The sequence below is a fragment of the Lepidochelys kempii genome, chromosome 2 (genome assembly GCF_965140265.1).
Source record: "Lepidochelys kempii isolate rLepKem1 chromosome 2, rLepKem1.hap2, whole genome shotgun sequence".
NCBI lineage: Eukaryota > Metazoa > Chordata > Testudines > Cheloniidae > Lepidochelys > Lepidochelys kempii.
In genome coordinates this window covers 230,555,715-230,572,978 of record NC_133257.1, presented here as the reverse complement: position 1 = coordinate 230,572,978, position 17,264 = coordinate 230,555,715, and the positions used below count along the sequence as shown (strand labels likewise).

Below are 17,264 nucleotides of genomic sequence, written 5' to 3'. Positions count from 1 at the left end.
AGTAAGCATATACGGTAGTAATGTTCCTGACTTTCTGGTAATATTTTTGCCAGAGTGAAGATTCAAGCACTTTCTCACACAACATCAACAAGCATCTGCTTCTACGGATAGATCTACTCAGGAGTCTCAGGCACTCTCTAGTTGCCAAATACTTGAAATAAACACACCAACTAGTTTCCTGCAAGATCTTTTGAAGAACAAAATCTGATTTATGGTTTCTGTGTGCCTTTACTGAAGTGTTAGAATCCACCTAGAGAGAGTACACAGCATTTGGTATGGTGAGGTGTTCATTATTAAGGCTCCAAGAGTCTCACAGTATGTCATCTAGGCTACTTCCCTACATCTTATGAAATCTATGTAAGGTACTTAGCTACACCTCTTACCGTACTTATCTGAGGAAGAGGCTTTTTACACCTTTGTCCTCCTTTGTGCCCCCAGGCAGGAGATAGGTGCAAAGGTCCAAATCTTGAAAGGCATTTCAGCTTCCAACTACCACTGATTTCAATGGAAGTTAAGTCCCTAAATACTTTGAGGATCTAGGGCAATTAATTTTCCTGTTGAACTAAACTGCATTTTCTTGTTTTGGTTAAAGACATTGTGTAATCTTTTCTTAGGCATCTGGCTATAGATAACACAAGAATACATTCAAAATAGGAAGCAGGTTCTTTTTAAGTTGAGAGGAAGGGATGAGAGTGTTACAGTAAAGCAATGAAAACTAATGACACTGGACAAAAAGTACATCCCATCTTTATTATAAAGTTCTCAGCTCTACTCTGCCTTTGATATAAAACTGCTGCACATTGGTTCCTAGGCCCAAGAACACTCAGCCCTATTAAAGTCATGACAGTCTTCCTAAGAATGAGAGGCAAAGCTGAGATATGTCAGCCTATTTGTATGTATAACTGCTGGATTACAGGTTTCAGAGTAACAGCCGTGTTAGTCTTTATTCGCAAAAAGAAAAGGAGTACTTGTGGCACCTTAGAGACTAACCAATTTATTTGAGCATATTACAATATCAAAATTAACCCTGTTTCTTACATTATAGGCCAAGTTGGTACATTATTCTATCACTGGAGAGATGCCAAGTTCATGTTGAAGGCACAAAGTTCAGTGATGGAATAGACAGTGGTGTTTAACACTTAAGGATAGACTCCAGAAATGTTCCAAAGGCATTAAGAAAGCTGCTGTAAGGAAGGTAGTATTTATCTTAGAAGCCAGAGAGTAATGCATAACATAAACAAGAACGGATGAACAGGGTCAACACTCCAACACTTAGAAGACCCGAGAGCTTGGAACTGGAACTACTTTTTATGAGTTCTTCTGCCATATAACTTTCAGGAAAAACAATTCTACCAAACAGATATTCTTTGTGGGGGGTTGGGTGTGTGTGTGTGAGAGAGAGAGAGATCCTCTCGTGTTTAATCCTAAGAATGGCTGAAAACTGAGAATGTATGGAAGAACAAAAGAAATATTAACCCTTTTCTGCTAACAAAGTTAGTAGATTTATAGATTCTTGAATTTTAAGGGCAGATGTGATCACTGTGATCATCTAGTCTGATCTCCTGCATAACACAGGCTACAGAACCTCATCCAGTAATTTCTGCATCAAGTCCATAAATTTTGTTTGTGCAATTGTGCATCTTTTAGAAAACTATGCAGTCTTGATTTAAGGACTACAAGTGATAACATTCTGCAATATTTACTTGGGATTTGCCTTGATAGATGTTTTGACAGAAGTCAAGGGGGAAGAATCTCTGTCAGTTTAAAGTGGGAGTAATAGAGAAGAATCTGACCCCTTGAATTCAATTGGAGTTTTGTTTCAGAAAGAACTATCTAAGGACTTCAGTATTGAGCCCATTAAAGACAATAAACATTGTCTTTGAGTAAGGTCTGCAGAATTTTATTTAGAATTTCTAAAATTATTTAGAATTTGAGCCAGACAAAACACAGTCTCCATCCCTTATGTAAGAAAAGAATGAGTTCAGTTCCACAGTAGTTTTATACTCTCCCTTCAATGGAGGTGAAACAGGATTCTCTTGTTTCTTTTTCAGTTCTTGGAGGTCACCTTGACAAAAAAAAGATAAGAGTAGAGTAATATGAATGGTTCTTTTTTTGATGAGAGTGACTTATTGTAGAAGTCTATGTGGCAAATTCCTATCAATCTACCCAGTATATTAATCATGATCAAGGAAAAAGTATCTTTTTTTAAACTATAGTTTAGCATTCTACATCATAGTAATACTTCATCTTCAGTGTTTCCTGAAATCCACCAAAGTCTCCTTTGGTGCAAAAGGATTATTGCTGAAAGATCAGCCTTAATGAAATGTTGAGGTAGATCAGCTCTCTTGGGTACTACAGGTATCCAAATCCTCTTCTGTAGGCTTGTGATACAGTCAACAGTTGTGAAAATTGGTGACTGGATTGTTCATCGGCTGAAAATATCACAGTCATAGAATCTGAGTGACTACACCAGGTGGCTATCCAGTATTCTGACAAATCAGATTTTGTGTTTGGTAGAGGGTATGTAAATATGTCTGGTTGTTCAGTGAAACCAGGGTATTTGCGGGTTTTTTTTAAGTCAAAAGAGTATATTTTCTAAGCAAGGGCAGGTACATTTATAATCACAAATCTTGCTAGCACACACAAGTACTTAAGCAAATACTATTATTTTATTTTGGAAAATATACTACAAAAATATAAACCTTGTTCTTTCCAAAAACTTTTTGACAACAGGTAGAAAAACATTTCAATATTCAACTTCAAATGATGATGCAAAATCTTGTTCAGTTGGTAGCCTTGCTCAAAATACAGTAGCTCTGCTCTTTGAAATAACAAATGTTTCCAATATTCACTTGGCCTTCCTGAAACAAGAATATATTGTCTTACCTCCAGTGGTGTCCTGAAACTGCTTGAACTGACTGTCTGTGGAAGGTCATGAAGTGACTCAGCTCCATCACTAGCAGATGAAATATTGAGAGATCCATTTTTTTTAAATCTCACCTTATGAAAATTAAACACAAACTCCTAGAAAATGTAAACTTGGGACAGAGAGCCATCACTCACAGCTTCTCAATGAAACTGGAATCTCTCAAACTTAATGTAACAGAATAGGCAGCATCAGAATCTTATGTCCCTTGAGAACAAGTGGTTCAGGAGCTAGCATGGGACTCAGGACACCTGGGTGCTGTTCCCTGCACTGACAAAGACTTCCTGTGTGAACTTTGGTAGGTCACTCAGGGCCAGGTTTTTAAAAGATATTTAGGCACCTAAAGATGTAGATAAATTCTCAGCAGGATTTTCAAGAGTGCATAGATACTTAACAGTTATTGAAATCAATGGGAGTTAAGCACATGGGTGCTTTCGAAAATCCCATCTGGTGCCTGTCTGCATCCCTAGTAGCCTAAAATACCTTTACAAATCTTGTCCTTAGCCCCCCTGTACCTCAGTTCCCCATCTGTAAAGTGAGGATAACAGTACTTTCCTACTTCAGAGATGTTTGAATAAATACATGAAAGACTGGGAGACACTCCAGTACTATGTTAATGGGGGCTGTATGAGTACCTAAGACAGAGAAAAGAAGAAAGTTGTGCATTTGGTTGTACACAGAATATAATTTGTTCAGTAACTGGCTCTCCCTCTTTCAGCAAATAAGAGAAATAAGCATTTTGTATCAAAGAGCAAGTCTGTGATTTAGTTTACAGAAAAGAAATAAATAGGGGAGGGAATCCTTATGCTAAATAAATTACAGAGTTTAATTATAAAATACCTTACTGAAGTCACACAGCGCCTCAGAGTCAGGCCGTTATTGTCAAAATTTGTTTAGGGCCTGATTCTGCAGATTAACTGAATGGTCTACTGAGGGGAATAATCCCACTGAAGTCAATAGGGGCTACTTGCGTAAAACCACTCAAGTGAGAGAGGGTTGCTGGATCAATGTACACTTCAGACAGTAGGAACAGATTTTCATTTAAAGCATACTGTACTTGTATGAATAAACTACTTTCTGACTGATGACATTATCTAATGATCTGATTGGCTTTCATAGATGCCAGTATGCATAACATACACATAGAATCATAGAACATCAGGGTTGGAAGGGACCTCAGGACGTCATCTAGTCCAACCCCCTGCTTAAAACAGGAACCAATCCCCGATTTTTGCCCCAGATCCCAAATGGCCCCCTTAAGGATCGAACTCACAACCCTGAGTTTAGCAGGCCAATGCTCAAACCACCGAGCTATCCTTTACAATGCAGACACGAGTGGATATTCTGACATTGCTCAACTGTGTTCTAATATTGTCACAGGCTTTAACACTTGTTTGCCATTGTTAACTGTGCGACAGAGGGCCAGCAAGACATGATGCAAAACTGTTTTCAATACATCAGAAGGTAGATAATGCACATTGTATTAGAATGAGATTGTGTGTATTTAACTCAGTAAATCAGCTTGAGTATACTTTTCAGTTTCATAGAAATTTATTCTTGGCATTAAGAGGTAACAAGATTTTATGCTTCAAACTCTTCAACGATGCTCCTTTTCAGTTGGATTACTGTATATAAAAACTTGTATTCTTTTCTTCAATCAGAGTAGCAGAGATCACTTGAAGCATTTAACTAGAATGGACTCAATAAACTAATGAGAAGCTCCTGTGAGTTTGATCATAAGAGTTTTGGTAAACTCAATAACAAATAAAACATCAATCTAAACATTCATGTTTTAAAAATATTACAAAATCTGAACAATAAGTTAATAAAGTGAAATTGTTATCTACGTAACTTTAGATACAAAAATCCCACTGACTTAACTTATAAATGACTATACCAGGCATGAAAAAATGGAAATAATGCTATACAAATTCATGACTGATATTTAGAGATTTCCAGTAGAAACATTATATTTTAATTTTCTGTTCATATATAGCTAAAAGAAAGAGGCAAAGCCAACCTAATAGTAATCCAAGGTTCTGTAGGAGAAACATCAACCAGGGTCGTCGTGTCTGAATGTGAGTCATTTCAGGAAGCTAAATAAAGAATAAGATACCAGAATGAGAGCCAGATATATTCATCTCTGGGAAAAAAAGTCTTATGGGAAAACTTGACAAACTTCTTATAAAAAAAGACTTAAATCCTGAGTTTCTGAATATAGTTGCAAATCTGTAGCACATACTGTATGTTATCACAACTATTCAAAGTGAAATACTTCAATTGATCTAATTCTATCGTCGTGAATCTTTTACCAACATTAGAGAGAATTACCAAATGAGGATCCAAAATGTGTTAACTTCTCAATATTTTTAAAGAAACTGCATGGAAGGAAACACTTAGTAAAATTAGTGTTTCTTTTTTATGGGAATAAAGCAGTTTTTATTATTTTGTTTCTGTACTATATATAGGGACCAACCCTTCTCCCACTGAAATTATTGGCAAAATTCCTATTGACTTGACCTTTAGCGGGTACATAAATTAAAAGCATAATCCATGAACTATGCTTTTAAAATTACCTTTTATATTTTTCTCCATAAGGTTTAGGTCAGATACAAAGGCACCAAATGTTTAGCATCAGATTAAAAGCTATTTACACACCCTACATGATCTCTCGAATCACAGTATTGAGGATAGTGTATCTTAATTTTATGTCCCACAATAGCCTGTGAAAATACACGAGACTGAACCTGATGCATATAATTTAGCTTTTTTATTATTATTTTCATGTAACGGTATCATATGGATCTTTTCTGATCAACTTCTTATGTGTAGGTCCAAATCAACATTTGAACATAGATCTAGAGTCATGATATTTTACTGTATGTGTTTTCTTTATTTGTTGTTCTATGCTTCAAAACTTGATAAAAATATTTAAATGTGAGATGGGCCAAAATCAAAACCCTATCTCAAAAGTCTGGCTCCAAATTAAAGTTCTGAATCTTAATAAAGAGCAAAACCAAAAGCCCTGGATCTTAATACTTCGGTTCAAATTTTGAATCAGAATTAGAACTATTCTGTACTCTTTCCTGAACTATGAAATGTAGATCCCTCAATTTCATCTAATTTCTTACGCTTTATAGCCTTTATTTTTCCCTTTTTCTTATTTATCATGTTTAGTACATTACTGGCTATGCATCAACCATAAATGGGGTCTTATTGTGCAAGGCACTGTACAAACACAGAGTAGAAAACCATCCTTGCCCAAAAAGCTTACAGTCCTTTCTTATATTCATTTATGACATGACTGTTCTCAAAAGAAAAATGTAATAGAATAGACTATAGTGCTCACCATTTCTGCTAAAGATAAATACAAGAACATTCCGGCTGTGACAGTAAAAATCCAGTTCTGAACACAGGAGTCCGTTGATACTGAAAGGCCAATGTAAAGTCCTATGAAAGCAGTTAGGGCACTTATAAAATTCATTAATAATGCAATTTTTGTGGAGAGTCCTGCACTTAACAGCACAGCAAAATCACCTGCATAGAGAAAATAGAGGGGGGAAAAAGATATTATTTAGTTGATAAAGCATTTTCAAGATTACGTGGAAGGCAGTAAGACATCGATGATAATAGTTTAGATAGAATTACACACACACACACACACACACACTGTATTGGATGCTGGAGGATTGCCCTTACATTTCTGTAGAAATGATTGTAAATTCGTGTAGCTTGTAGAAAGTTACATATCCAGTCATATTTGTTCAGTTGCTCCTAAAGATAGCATACAGTATAAAGGGAGGACTCTCCACTAGTTCTCAATGTTCTGTGACATTTCCAACTTGGATACATGCAAATGTGAAGTCACATGCTTTCCCGGAGTTTCTAAATCTTTCTTGGTTGGGAACTTGCCCGTAGAAATCATGTGATTATGTCTGTAACATGGGCTTTAGGTCTTTACTTATAGGTGCTGTATGTCAGAAAGAGAAACACAGTGGCAGCTCAGGTTTTACACTTGTGTCATTCCGTAGTTTTCAGTGGAGTTACTCCTAAATTTCTTCCTTGGTCTAAATTGGATCAGAATCAGCCCTCAGGACGCTTCTCTTGTAGAAGAACCCACTACATGACAAATACATAGCACAAGTATCTGAGCACCAGATTCTGATCTCACACCAGTTTTACACTGGTGTAATTCCACTATGCCAGTTGGTCTGATATCAGTATCAGCTATTCAATATTTTTGTCACATTTTTTTTTGTTTTTATAAACCTGCATGTTTTCCAGGAATCCCCAGCCACACACACTTAGGTTTTGGTAAGTTATTCATACATCCAACATTTGAGTTGTAAGTCCATAAGAAAAGAAACAAATACAAAGTTCTGATCCAACTACCACCATATATATGTGTGTGAATGCAATGCGATGCATAGCTTCAAACTTCTGAAAAGATGTAGTATGAGGAAACAATGAAGAAAAAGGGAAAGTTTAGGTCCAATGAAACTTCTATTTTATCTTGTTGGCCTGTCTGCTAGTTAGAGAAGCTGGGTGAGGTAATGTCTATTATTGGACCAACTTCTCTTGGTGAAAGACAAAAGCTTTTGAACTACACATAGCTCTTTTTCAGATCTTCTTTCTATCTGCTAGAAAAACTGTTCAATTATTTGTCATCACTGGTACCAGATATTTTGTTCACTAAGGGTTTGATTCTCCACAGTACAGAAGTGGAGTGTTGCGCATACATATGCAATGGCAAAGGTAATAAGCAGGAAGAGCAATGCCAGGAACCCATCCTCAATATTGAGAGACTGCTGTCTGGTCACATTAGGTTACTCCTAATGGCAGGAGTAAGACCAATGTTGGGAGGGAGTTGTTAAGTGTCTCATTTAACCCCATATTTCCTCAGACATGCCCATTCTGCATCCACATCTCACCAATTTTTTTACCCACGTGCTTGAGAATAAGGGAACAGAGGACAATTCCACTGTGTGGAGGATTATGCCTATGTGCCCATGCATAGTCTCCCTTCACACTTGCTCTAGAGCGCAGCATCGTTGGGATCCCTGCTGTGCACTATGAAAGGACTTTAAGGATCAGGGCTTGTACTGCCCTTATTTACTCTTTCCTTTCCGCTGCAGTGAAACAAATTTAACATGTAGTGGAAAGAACATCCCCTGCCCAATTAGGGAACGATCCTGTGAGGGGCAGGGAGCAGAGTGATGTCAGCAGTGCTTCAATCAAAAATGACATGCAGGAAAAATTGTGCTACAAACCCTAGCATATAAACTGGATGTGCCAACCCCATCCTCACCGGCTGACAGACCATACATGCTTGGGGATGTGGTTTGGAGCAGTAACCAAGCACTAGGGAGAGCTCCTGTTCTTCTGCTTATGCAGGGGATGGGACAAAGGGAGCTACATGCCCTCTTTACCCCATCCACCCACTGCACTCGTGTTAGAACAGGGCAGGATCTAGCCTTAAATGTATCTGTAAATGCAGAAACACAGAGCCATGGCTCCTTTACTTGAGCCAGTTAGGAATAATGTGTATTTATATTTGCTTACCCATTTCATGGGGAATTTCATGGCATAAGATAGCAATCGTCGTGGTAACACCCGTTTCTGTTGAGGATGAAAATGCTGCTCCTATTACCAGGCCATCGGCAAAATTGTGAAGACTGTCACCCACCAAAACCATTATTGCCAACAAACGAATTCCTTTGCCTAGGGAACAAAGTCAAGAATAAAAAGAAAAACATGTCTTCCTAGGCTTTCGGGTTCCTACAAACATTTGTTCCCCAATAGACTAAAGTTTTTGTGTTGCAAAAAGCCAAGACAAGCAGAGGACTATAAAAGCCTACCCAATTTGTTCTTATTACAGTGGGTTCAAGATTTTCAGCATAAGAAGATAGTTAATAGAATAGTTCAGAGATGCAAACAGTGGGAAGTAGCTTCCTTTGTACCTTTTCTACTAGGTAGACTATTGAGACAAAAAGTTGGTCTGAGTCCAGTTGAATAATTTACCTTCTGTGTGTCTCCTAAACCTCACTCTGTGCTAAGCTCAGATTCCCCCTCCCCTCTCCCAACTCAAATAGTTTCTGTCTTGAAAGGCAGGTGTTTATACCCTGGGGGGTCAGAGAGTTGCACATCTATAAGTAAGAGAAGAATTTGGCCTTGTCAAGAGACCAGCTCTTAGGCAGTCTGGTAGAGTGGTTGGAGCAAGAGTAGGAGTCCAAAATGCTAGAACCAACGTTCAAGATAGAGTCGGATTCAGGATCAGAACCATAGTCAGACTTCCAAATGTCAAGACAGAGTCAGAGCCAGAAATCAGAGCCAAGGGTCAGAAACAGATTACCTGGAGTCAGGGAAGACATAAGCAAGGCTGGTTCCAAGGTGAGAGCAAGGCAGGAACAGGACTGAAACAAGGCGAGGTGCAGGGCAGGGTCGAGGCTATGGGCAGGGCAGAAGCAGATCTTGGAGCAAGGTTAGCTCATGGAGGCAGAAAATCTGCAGGCATGTGAATTGAGCAGCCTGTGAGCTACCACTGCCACTGAGCTCAGGACAGATCTGCTAGCTTCCTCAGTCAGTCAGGGGGAGCAATCCATCAGGTGGCCTAGCTGATGTGGCTCAGCTGTGCTCATCAACAGACTGAGGCCATCAACAGACTGAGAAGTGCATCTGCATGGCCTTATCCTTGCCAGGCCTCATGTAAATGATTCTTTTAGTGTTGTCAACAAGGGAAAAATTATGTTTTCATGTTCTCATCTTTAAGCATTGTATTTCAGAGGAGGTAGAATCCAAAACATAATCAACCTCAGATCATCATCACTGATGTAGTATCACATCATACTCAATTCTAACCTTTGCTCTAATCAATTAATAGCTGTTTTGTTCATTCATAGCACTCCTGTCTGTAACATCAGTCATGAATACAGATAGCTGTTTTTCTTTCCACTATTTTTCCATGACCTCCCTTTAGCACTGAAGCTCATGTTGCTTGTGTGTGATGAGGCACTGAAAACAAGTGATCTTGTAGCTTGCACGCTGAAATACAGTTAAGCAATATTGGGCAAATTCTCTACATTTTTGTAGAGGAGACTGTTCTTAAGGAGATGGGAAAGATGTTTTTCTTATGTAAACTGCCTAGAACTGAAGCCTTCAAAACTATTATAAAAGAAAACACAGAGAAAATAAAGTCTTACAACTGTATTGAGAAAATCCTCTCCAGTTGCCTGGAAGCTCTGTGGATTCAGTAATATTGGCAGGCTTGGTAGATTTTCCTGCCAGCTCACAGAGCCAGACGTGGCTGTCCCCAGCTTGCATCGCTCTTTCTAAACACTATAGGCAGTTTATATTCCATAGTGCAGGACAAGAATGACATCGAAATAACAGATTGCTGCACTACATTAAGTTTGTGATTTGTAATATGCACTGGCTAGGGTGAAATTGTGGCTGGCACAAGATGTTATTAGCCTGTTTTATTTAAGTAACAGATGTTGAAAAAAACCTACTATAATGGCTGGAACTCATTCCAGCCTATTATCTATAGTATAAAAGGGGAGTCAGGTTAACTTGATGAAGTGCTAGGCATTTTAAAGCTTGTGCAAATGTAACCTATGTGAACACACTTGACTGAAATTTAAGTAAATACATACACGAAAAAATTGGAGTGCTTTTAACCTCATTTATTTTAGTTCTATTTTAAAACTAAATCAGGTTATTAGCAATTATGTCAATGCACTTTACTGCTGTGACTGTAAAACATCTTATAGTACCTCTTAGAAAATGAGTATTTGGATCCAAATTCTTCTTCTTTGAACAACCTTGCATTTAACTTGCAAATTTCAATTGATTATTTGCATGAAACCAGGGATTGGAATTTTGCTCTTTAATTTTCATAGAGCTACCAGTTGGTAGCATTTCTACTATAGATCACACTTCTGAAGTTCTGACTAACAAGGTAATGGCTTAACCCTTACATTTGCTCATGCATAGGGCTCTAGTTCAATGTTTTCAGGGCTAACACTAAGTGCCTATAGGACTTCTGATTAGTCTAATGTGAATCAGGAAATACAACTACAAAGTGATAATATTGGTTGTTGATATTGACAGAAGGGATCATGATAAAAAAATCAGTACAAACCCTTTGAAAGTTAATTATTTTTCAAAACATACTTTTAATCGAGTATTACTCCTAAACTTCTAATGCAGAGGAGAATTGATAGTTAGGACCAAAACATGAAATCAAACAGAGAATACTGATAAAGAGATAATTGGGAAATTTTCCCAAATACAGGCATGCTGTACTTGGAGCAGATAATCTTGACCTTGTGTGGAATATGTTTTAGATGATTAGTAGAGAGTGATGACTGAACAGCACTGAACCAATGACAGATGGAGTAGATAGAGACAGTGAAACTGATGCTAGATTGTATGCTTAAGGGAAGGTCAGATTCAAACAATGGAAATCCAGTTTTCCAAAAATGAGATCTATGTCCTGAAATGGAAATGAATTCCACAGTATCAGAGAATAACACTGAAGGGCTGGCAGAAGACAGTGAGACTACCAAGAATTCAGGGTCATGTCCTGAAATTAATTGCCACTCGACAAAGGGGAGTAGAATAAGATAAATATATAGATTTTAGGTAAAATGCTATTTCCCAGTAGCACTCGTGCTGCTCTGTTGAATTCAACAGGGTTACATGAGTGCAATCAAGAGCAGAATTAGGTCCACATCATTTTTTCTTATTTTTTAAAATGAGGAAAAGCAGAATAGAGAAGTAAAAACTATTTCAAAATCATTTAATGGGATATCAGTTCAGTCTAAAGCTACTGATAGATTGAGAAGTATTATGAGCCCAGAGTCCCATATAAGGAACAAGTCACCACTGATTTTAATAACCATGATTCATTACCATAAAGGAGACAGAAAGAGTCAGAAGGGAAATTATAGTGTGGTGAGAGAGCCAGAAAATGAGAAGCGATGACAATTTCAATATCTTTGCAATAAGGAAAGGCCCAAGCAAGATCTACAATTATAAAAAAAATGTTTGGTGGTAAGTATATGAGGGTTTCCCTTTAAGTAAAAGGCTTCAGTCAAGTAGTTTGCAAGGGTGGGTAAACAAACGTTGAAGCAAGGACAGTATAAGATTAATGAACTTTACAATTATGGGTCTGGTTGGCTGGGGAAACAGGTCTTTAAGCAGAGATTTAATTATGTAGCCAGGCAGAATCAGATGTGGTGACGTAATACATAGAAAACACAGAGCTGAGCCAGTTTCACACTTTCAATCCCATCTCAGGCCTTAAGGTTTTTCATGCTGCTTGTTTAATCCTTTTATCAATACTTACTCTTTCTGCTTGTTGCCTTGCAGTCTGGAGGAATTTCAGACTCTGAGTCTTCGGGACTTCTCTAATTAAAAGGAACGATATTGGATCAGCATAGAGGGGTTGTTTCAATCTGCTGTTATTAAACAGTAAAAACTTAAATAGATTCACTGTTCATTAAAGGAAAAGTTAGCTAGTGCCATCTACAATATATACCATTATTATCATTAGAATTAGTTACTGAACTCGACACACAAGAGGGATTGTCCTTGCCCCCAGGAGCTTACAGTCTAGTTCAGACCCAAACAAAAACAAGTCAGTAGCACTGTGGTACCTTGAGAAAAACACATTTCAGGGATGAAACAAACTTTTGAGCTGGAAATGCAGAGTTGAAAACGATTAAGTTATAATTCAGCATTTTGGTACAGTTTCTCATGGGATAATGGGTTTTGTTGTATCGCACGACTGTGTATGCAGCTACAGGATCTTGAAAGAAAAATGGTGAAGATTGGAGTCCATAACTAAGGGCTTATCTACACTAAGATAAGATACATGCTCCAGCATCACATGAGGCATATGAATTTTTCACACTCCTAAGTGATGTAGAAAGTTTTAGGTGTAGGCCAGGCCTAAGATATTCTTAGTAGTTTCTCTGTGAAATTGCAAGACTTGAGGAGATGAAAACAAATAGGCAGCAACCAGGCAGATATTAAGATACTTGGCCACCTGGATATTGAGACAGTAGGTAGCAACAGTGTGCACACATGATCAGGTAACAAAGGTCCCTGATTTTAGTACTCTATTCCCTCTTCCAGCCCTTCCTCACATACTTCTTTCCTTCCCATTTCCCCCTTCTATCCCTCAAAATGCGCCAATCGGGCTGTTTGAGATGCAAATAGAAAACTCTCTCGTATCCAATTCATTAATTATATCAGAATTGTAGCACAGCAAGCTTTATTTCATCAGCATTCACAGTCACTGCTATAGCATCCTGACCCCTTCCAAAAAACAATAAAAGGGGAGATAAAATGATTAGAGAGAAGTGATGTATGTCTCCTTCACTGTGGCATGGTGTCTCCTTTGCTTTGTTAGACTTTGTCTAGACAGAAGATTTGACCCCAAGGGTAAATTACACTCCCTTATCCAGACCATTCATGATTTATAGACCTTGATCATATCTCCCCCTAAGTCATCTCTTTTTCAAGCTGAAAAGTCCCAGTCTTTTTAATATCTCCCCATTGTCAGCCAGTGTTTTGTCTCATTGTTACCCATATGATCCTGAAAAAATGGGGAGCTCTCATCCAAACAAGCCAAGCCACATTAGTTCATATGATCAATGTGTAACTTTAGGATGATCTTGCAGTTTGCCAGCTGAAAGGAATGATTAATTACTTAATGAAGAAACAGGAAGTGACCATATTGGTCAAAATTTAGTAAATTATCTTCCCTGGTCGGCCTACAGGCATTCAGTCAGCAGTTCCCAAACTGTTCTGTGAACCAATAGCGGTTCATATGGCTCTTGTTGATAACCATCTCTTCATTAAGATGTGGACCATAATATGGGAAATTTTGAGATTCTCTGACTAAAATAACAAGACTACAATTAGCATATCCTGAAACTACACATAATATGAAGAACAAACTGTGCTTGCAAAAATGTTAAAACCTATCAATTTAAGCAGTTGAGTATGTGTGTGTGTATCTATCAAACAAACATCTTGCTTGGGCACTCTCCATAGATCAAATGGGAACCTACACAATTTCTAACAGGAAAACACTATTTTCAGCCCATCTGGTTTTGTTTACATATTATTCATGTTAATGGAAAAATGACTGCATGTAGTCCAAGTTTTCAGCTGGTAACTAATTATACGTGTAATGTAATCTCTTTGGACACTATCTTGCAGTCCTTACTCCAACTTGAAGATTGAAGGGAGTATTGCTGGCATAAGGCCTGACGGATCTGGCTCCTTTGAGATGTGATTTACATTGGAAAACCAGGAAGACAGCAGATGTTTTAAAAATCTACTGGGCAAATGACATATAAAGAAGTTTATTACATCAACCTGAGATATATCGATAGATTGGCTTTGTAAATATTTGTGAATAAATTATGTCTGAAAATGCTTATTGTGGTCTAACAAATGTACAGATTTCTGACAATACATTCTTTTTTGAGGTCATGGAGTAAGGAAAAAATCAATAAACATAAAAATTAAAAATCAATAAAATACTATTCGGTTATGAAGTTAATTGGGTTTATTTTTTGAGACACAGAGAAAGAAGGAAATCAAGTCAGTAAAGCATTTCATATCAGTAACCTACCAACTGTATGGTTGAAGTAGATTTGCCTCTGCCTGAGTGGTCATTTAATTCAGATTCCACTGGAAGATCATGGGAATGCCCCAAGTGCCCATTAACTAATGAAAGGCCCTGCTGGATGAAGATGCTTTGCAATTAGTTCTGAAGCCAGATGAAAACAGGTGCAGCTTCTGTCAGTTTCATGTTCAGATTTAGCTTTTATTTGACCTATGAAAGTTGTTGACTTGAGAATAAAAACAATTGAAAAAAAAATGCTAGCTGTGATAAACATTTGCTAATGCCCTTTCAGCTCCAAAAACTGCAAACTGAACCAGAAAAATATGTGAGAACCAGAGGGTATTATAGGAAATTATTTTTTTAAAGCTGAAGTTTAGAGTTACAAGCTGAGATAAACAAATTACTTAATGTTTAGTGTTCAGATGGCCCTCAACTGAATGGGTTTATTAAAGACATAAAAAAATTATAAAGTCCCTTTCTCTTTATTCACTATTCTTTATATAATAGATTTCAGCTTTGCTCTTAACATCTTAAAAGCAAACCCACATACTGGCATAGTTAGCAAAATAGTCACATTCCATTCATTTTACATAATTTGTATGCCTCAATCCTGTATTCCTCAAAGGTAGGAGGTATTTTGGGTACATGAAGAATACAGGATTGGGACCCAGATATCTACATTAGGCCTGTGATTAAGCATCCTTTGTAAAACAGCAGCAGCAAATGCCCATACTCAGAGACTTAATGAAGGGTCACATTTTGTGCTACATTATATCCTGGTACCTAATGACATTTTCAAACACAAAGCGCACTGAGATAAAATAATAGAATTACTGAGAGCATAGCAGCCAACAAGGAGACAGTACCAGTATAATGCATGAATCTAAGGAGCTCAACATTTATACTAATTTTCAAAATCCTTTGGGGTAGAAAATTACAAGCAATTTGGTAAATTTTAAAGTATAATTCTTTAAAGTGTCATTTAAAAAAGCCTTGGATAACATGTGAATCTTTGAGCTCTTCAAACAGTGCTTAGGTAAAGAAATTCTCATTACTCTTTCATAGAGAGACATGCTTTTTGCATGTTCTCATGCTAGCCACGGAAGTCTGCTTATAGAATACAATAATTAAAATAACTGGCCTTTTTACAGTTAAACACATCAAACTTATGCACCAAAACAAAATGGTACGTACAAAGCAAAATCAGTCTGATGGGAGCAATTTGGGAAGAGGCAGTTTATGCTTCATTTCACTTGTAAACAAGGCAGTTATTTTTCCAAAAACTTTTATAAATTTACTGTGCAGTTTATAATCTCAAAAACAAAAAGGATTTTAAAAGGGGTAAAAAGAAAGTTCTACCTGATCACTTGGTGATACCAAAAGAAAGAAACATTTTTCTATCAGAAAAAATCCATGAATTCCTCCAATCATTCCCAACATTTTCCAGACATATTCTTTTCCCTCATAGATGTGTTCCGTCTCCTGAGCTTCATGCTTATGTAAACCAAGAATCTAGATAAAGAGGTGAAATAGAAGGGGAAACATTGTTTTGACTTTTGCTAGAGAAAGCTCTAATAGCTTTATCCCTCAACTTTCCTTTAATTACCACTCTCAAGACTTTAATTGTATTTTAAGTTGCTGTGCTGGAAAACCAGTATAGAGTAATGAAATTCATTATTAATGGCCTCCATTATGCTTCTGTCATCTCTTGCCAGTAAAAGTAATATTATTGCTAGAGGCAGATTTAATTTTATTGACAAGAGGATTTTCCTTTGTATATTTTGTTTAGACTTTTACAGTTTAAAAAATTGTTCAGATCATCTTTGAAAGTCAAATTCATTCAGAAAATAATCAATTAACCCTTCTGCTCATGGTCTTTGCTCCAGTTTCTATGCTGGGAAAGAACATACTAACCTTCCTTGGAACTGTTCTGATTTCATTTGAAAGTTGGCACTTTAAAAGATATATACACTGGACACAGCACTTTAAAAGTTGAGGGGGAGAATTTCAGAAGCACACATGGGATTTAGGAGCACAAATTCTACTGACTTTCAATGAGACCTGGTGCTCCTAAATCCCTTTGGTGCTTTTGAAAATTTCTCCCAGCTCTAGTTCCAGAAATATTACTGGTTTTGATTGTCTTTCCCAGTTTTAGTTATATGGACTACCTCAAAGAACTTTTACTATCTATTAAACCAGAATGAACATTTCAAGATGGAGAAGCATCAGAAGTGTGTTTTGTCCAACTTACCAAGTAAATTAAATTGTTAAACCCCCTTTTGTTAGAACCCTTCAGTTACTTATTTCGAGTTGTACAATGCAGAGAAAAAGCAGCAAAACCAAATGAACAACTAATCAAAGGCTTGTCTTTTCTTTTACATTGTCATGTATGTAAAATATATGTTGTAAATTTAAAGGAAAATCCTACCACTGAGGTGTTTTTATTGCAGTTCATAACAGCAGGGCCATATGTCTCTGAAAGCCCCTGGAACTTTAGAACAACTTGGGGCTGGGGCTGCTGATGCTCATGGAAAACTTTGAACAGCATTCTCCTGAATCAGTTTTCCTTACATGACCTGCCTTAAGCATATCTGGAGTGTGCAGCTTGCATAAGGCCCTGTGTTTTCTATGAGTTCTGTGCTACAGAACTCCATTCGAACAACCCCGGGATGGGAGGAGGGAGGCATGGCAGTA

The 17,264-nt window shown here is 37.4% G+C and overlaps 1 protein-coding gene and 1 long non-coding RNA gene across 4 annotated transcripts in view; one reads left to right on the top strand and one right to left on the bottom strand.

Moving 5' to 3' along the window:
- The window catches only part of LOC140907679 (uncharacterized), a 55,472-nt gene extending 41,129 nt beyond the window's left edge, over positions 1 to 14,343 (top strand). The window contains exon 3 of the long non-coding RNA XR_012157575.1: positions 14,159 to 14,343. This is a non-coding gene — a long non-coding RNA (uncharacterized lncRNA). The remainder of the gene's footprint in view (positions 1 to 14,158) is intronic.
- Positions 4,801 to 17,264, bottom strand: part of SLC39A12 (solute carrier family 39 member 12) — a 33,931-nt gene continuing 21,467 nt past the window's right edge. The window contains exons 8-13 of one of the 3 annotated variants that reach the window (XM_073334154.1): positions 15,930 to 16,082; positions 14,577 to 14,687; positions 12,276 to 12,336; positions 8,489 to 8,647; positions 6,276 to 6,463; positions 4,801 to 5,022 (exon numbers count right to left, since the gene is read on the bottom strand). In XM_073334154.1, coding sequence (XP_073190255.1) covers positions 4,894 to 5,022; positions 6,276 to 6,463; positions 8,489 to 8,647; positions 12,276 to 12,336; positions 14,577 to 14,687; positions 15,930 to 16,082 — 801 coding nt within the window. In that variant the 3' untranslated portion in view covers positions 4,801 to 4,893. The remainder of the gene's footprint in view (positions 5,023 to 6,275; positions 6,464 to 8,488; positions 8,648 to 12,275; positions 12,337 to 14,576; positions 14,688 to 15,929; positions 16,083 to 17,264) is intronic. The other 2 variants (XM_073334155.1, XM_073334156.1) reach the window with 2 other exon arrangements.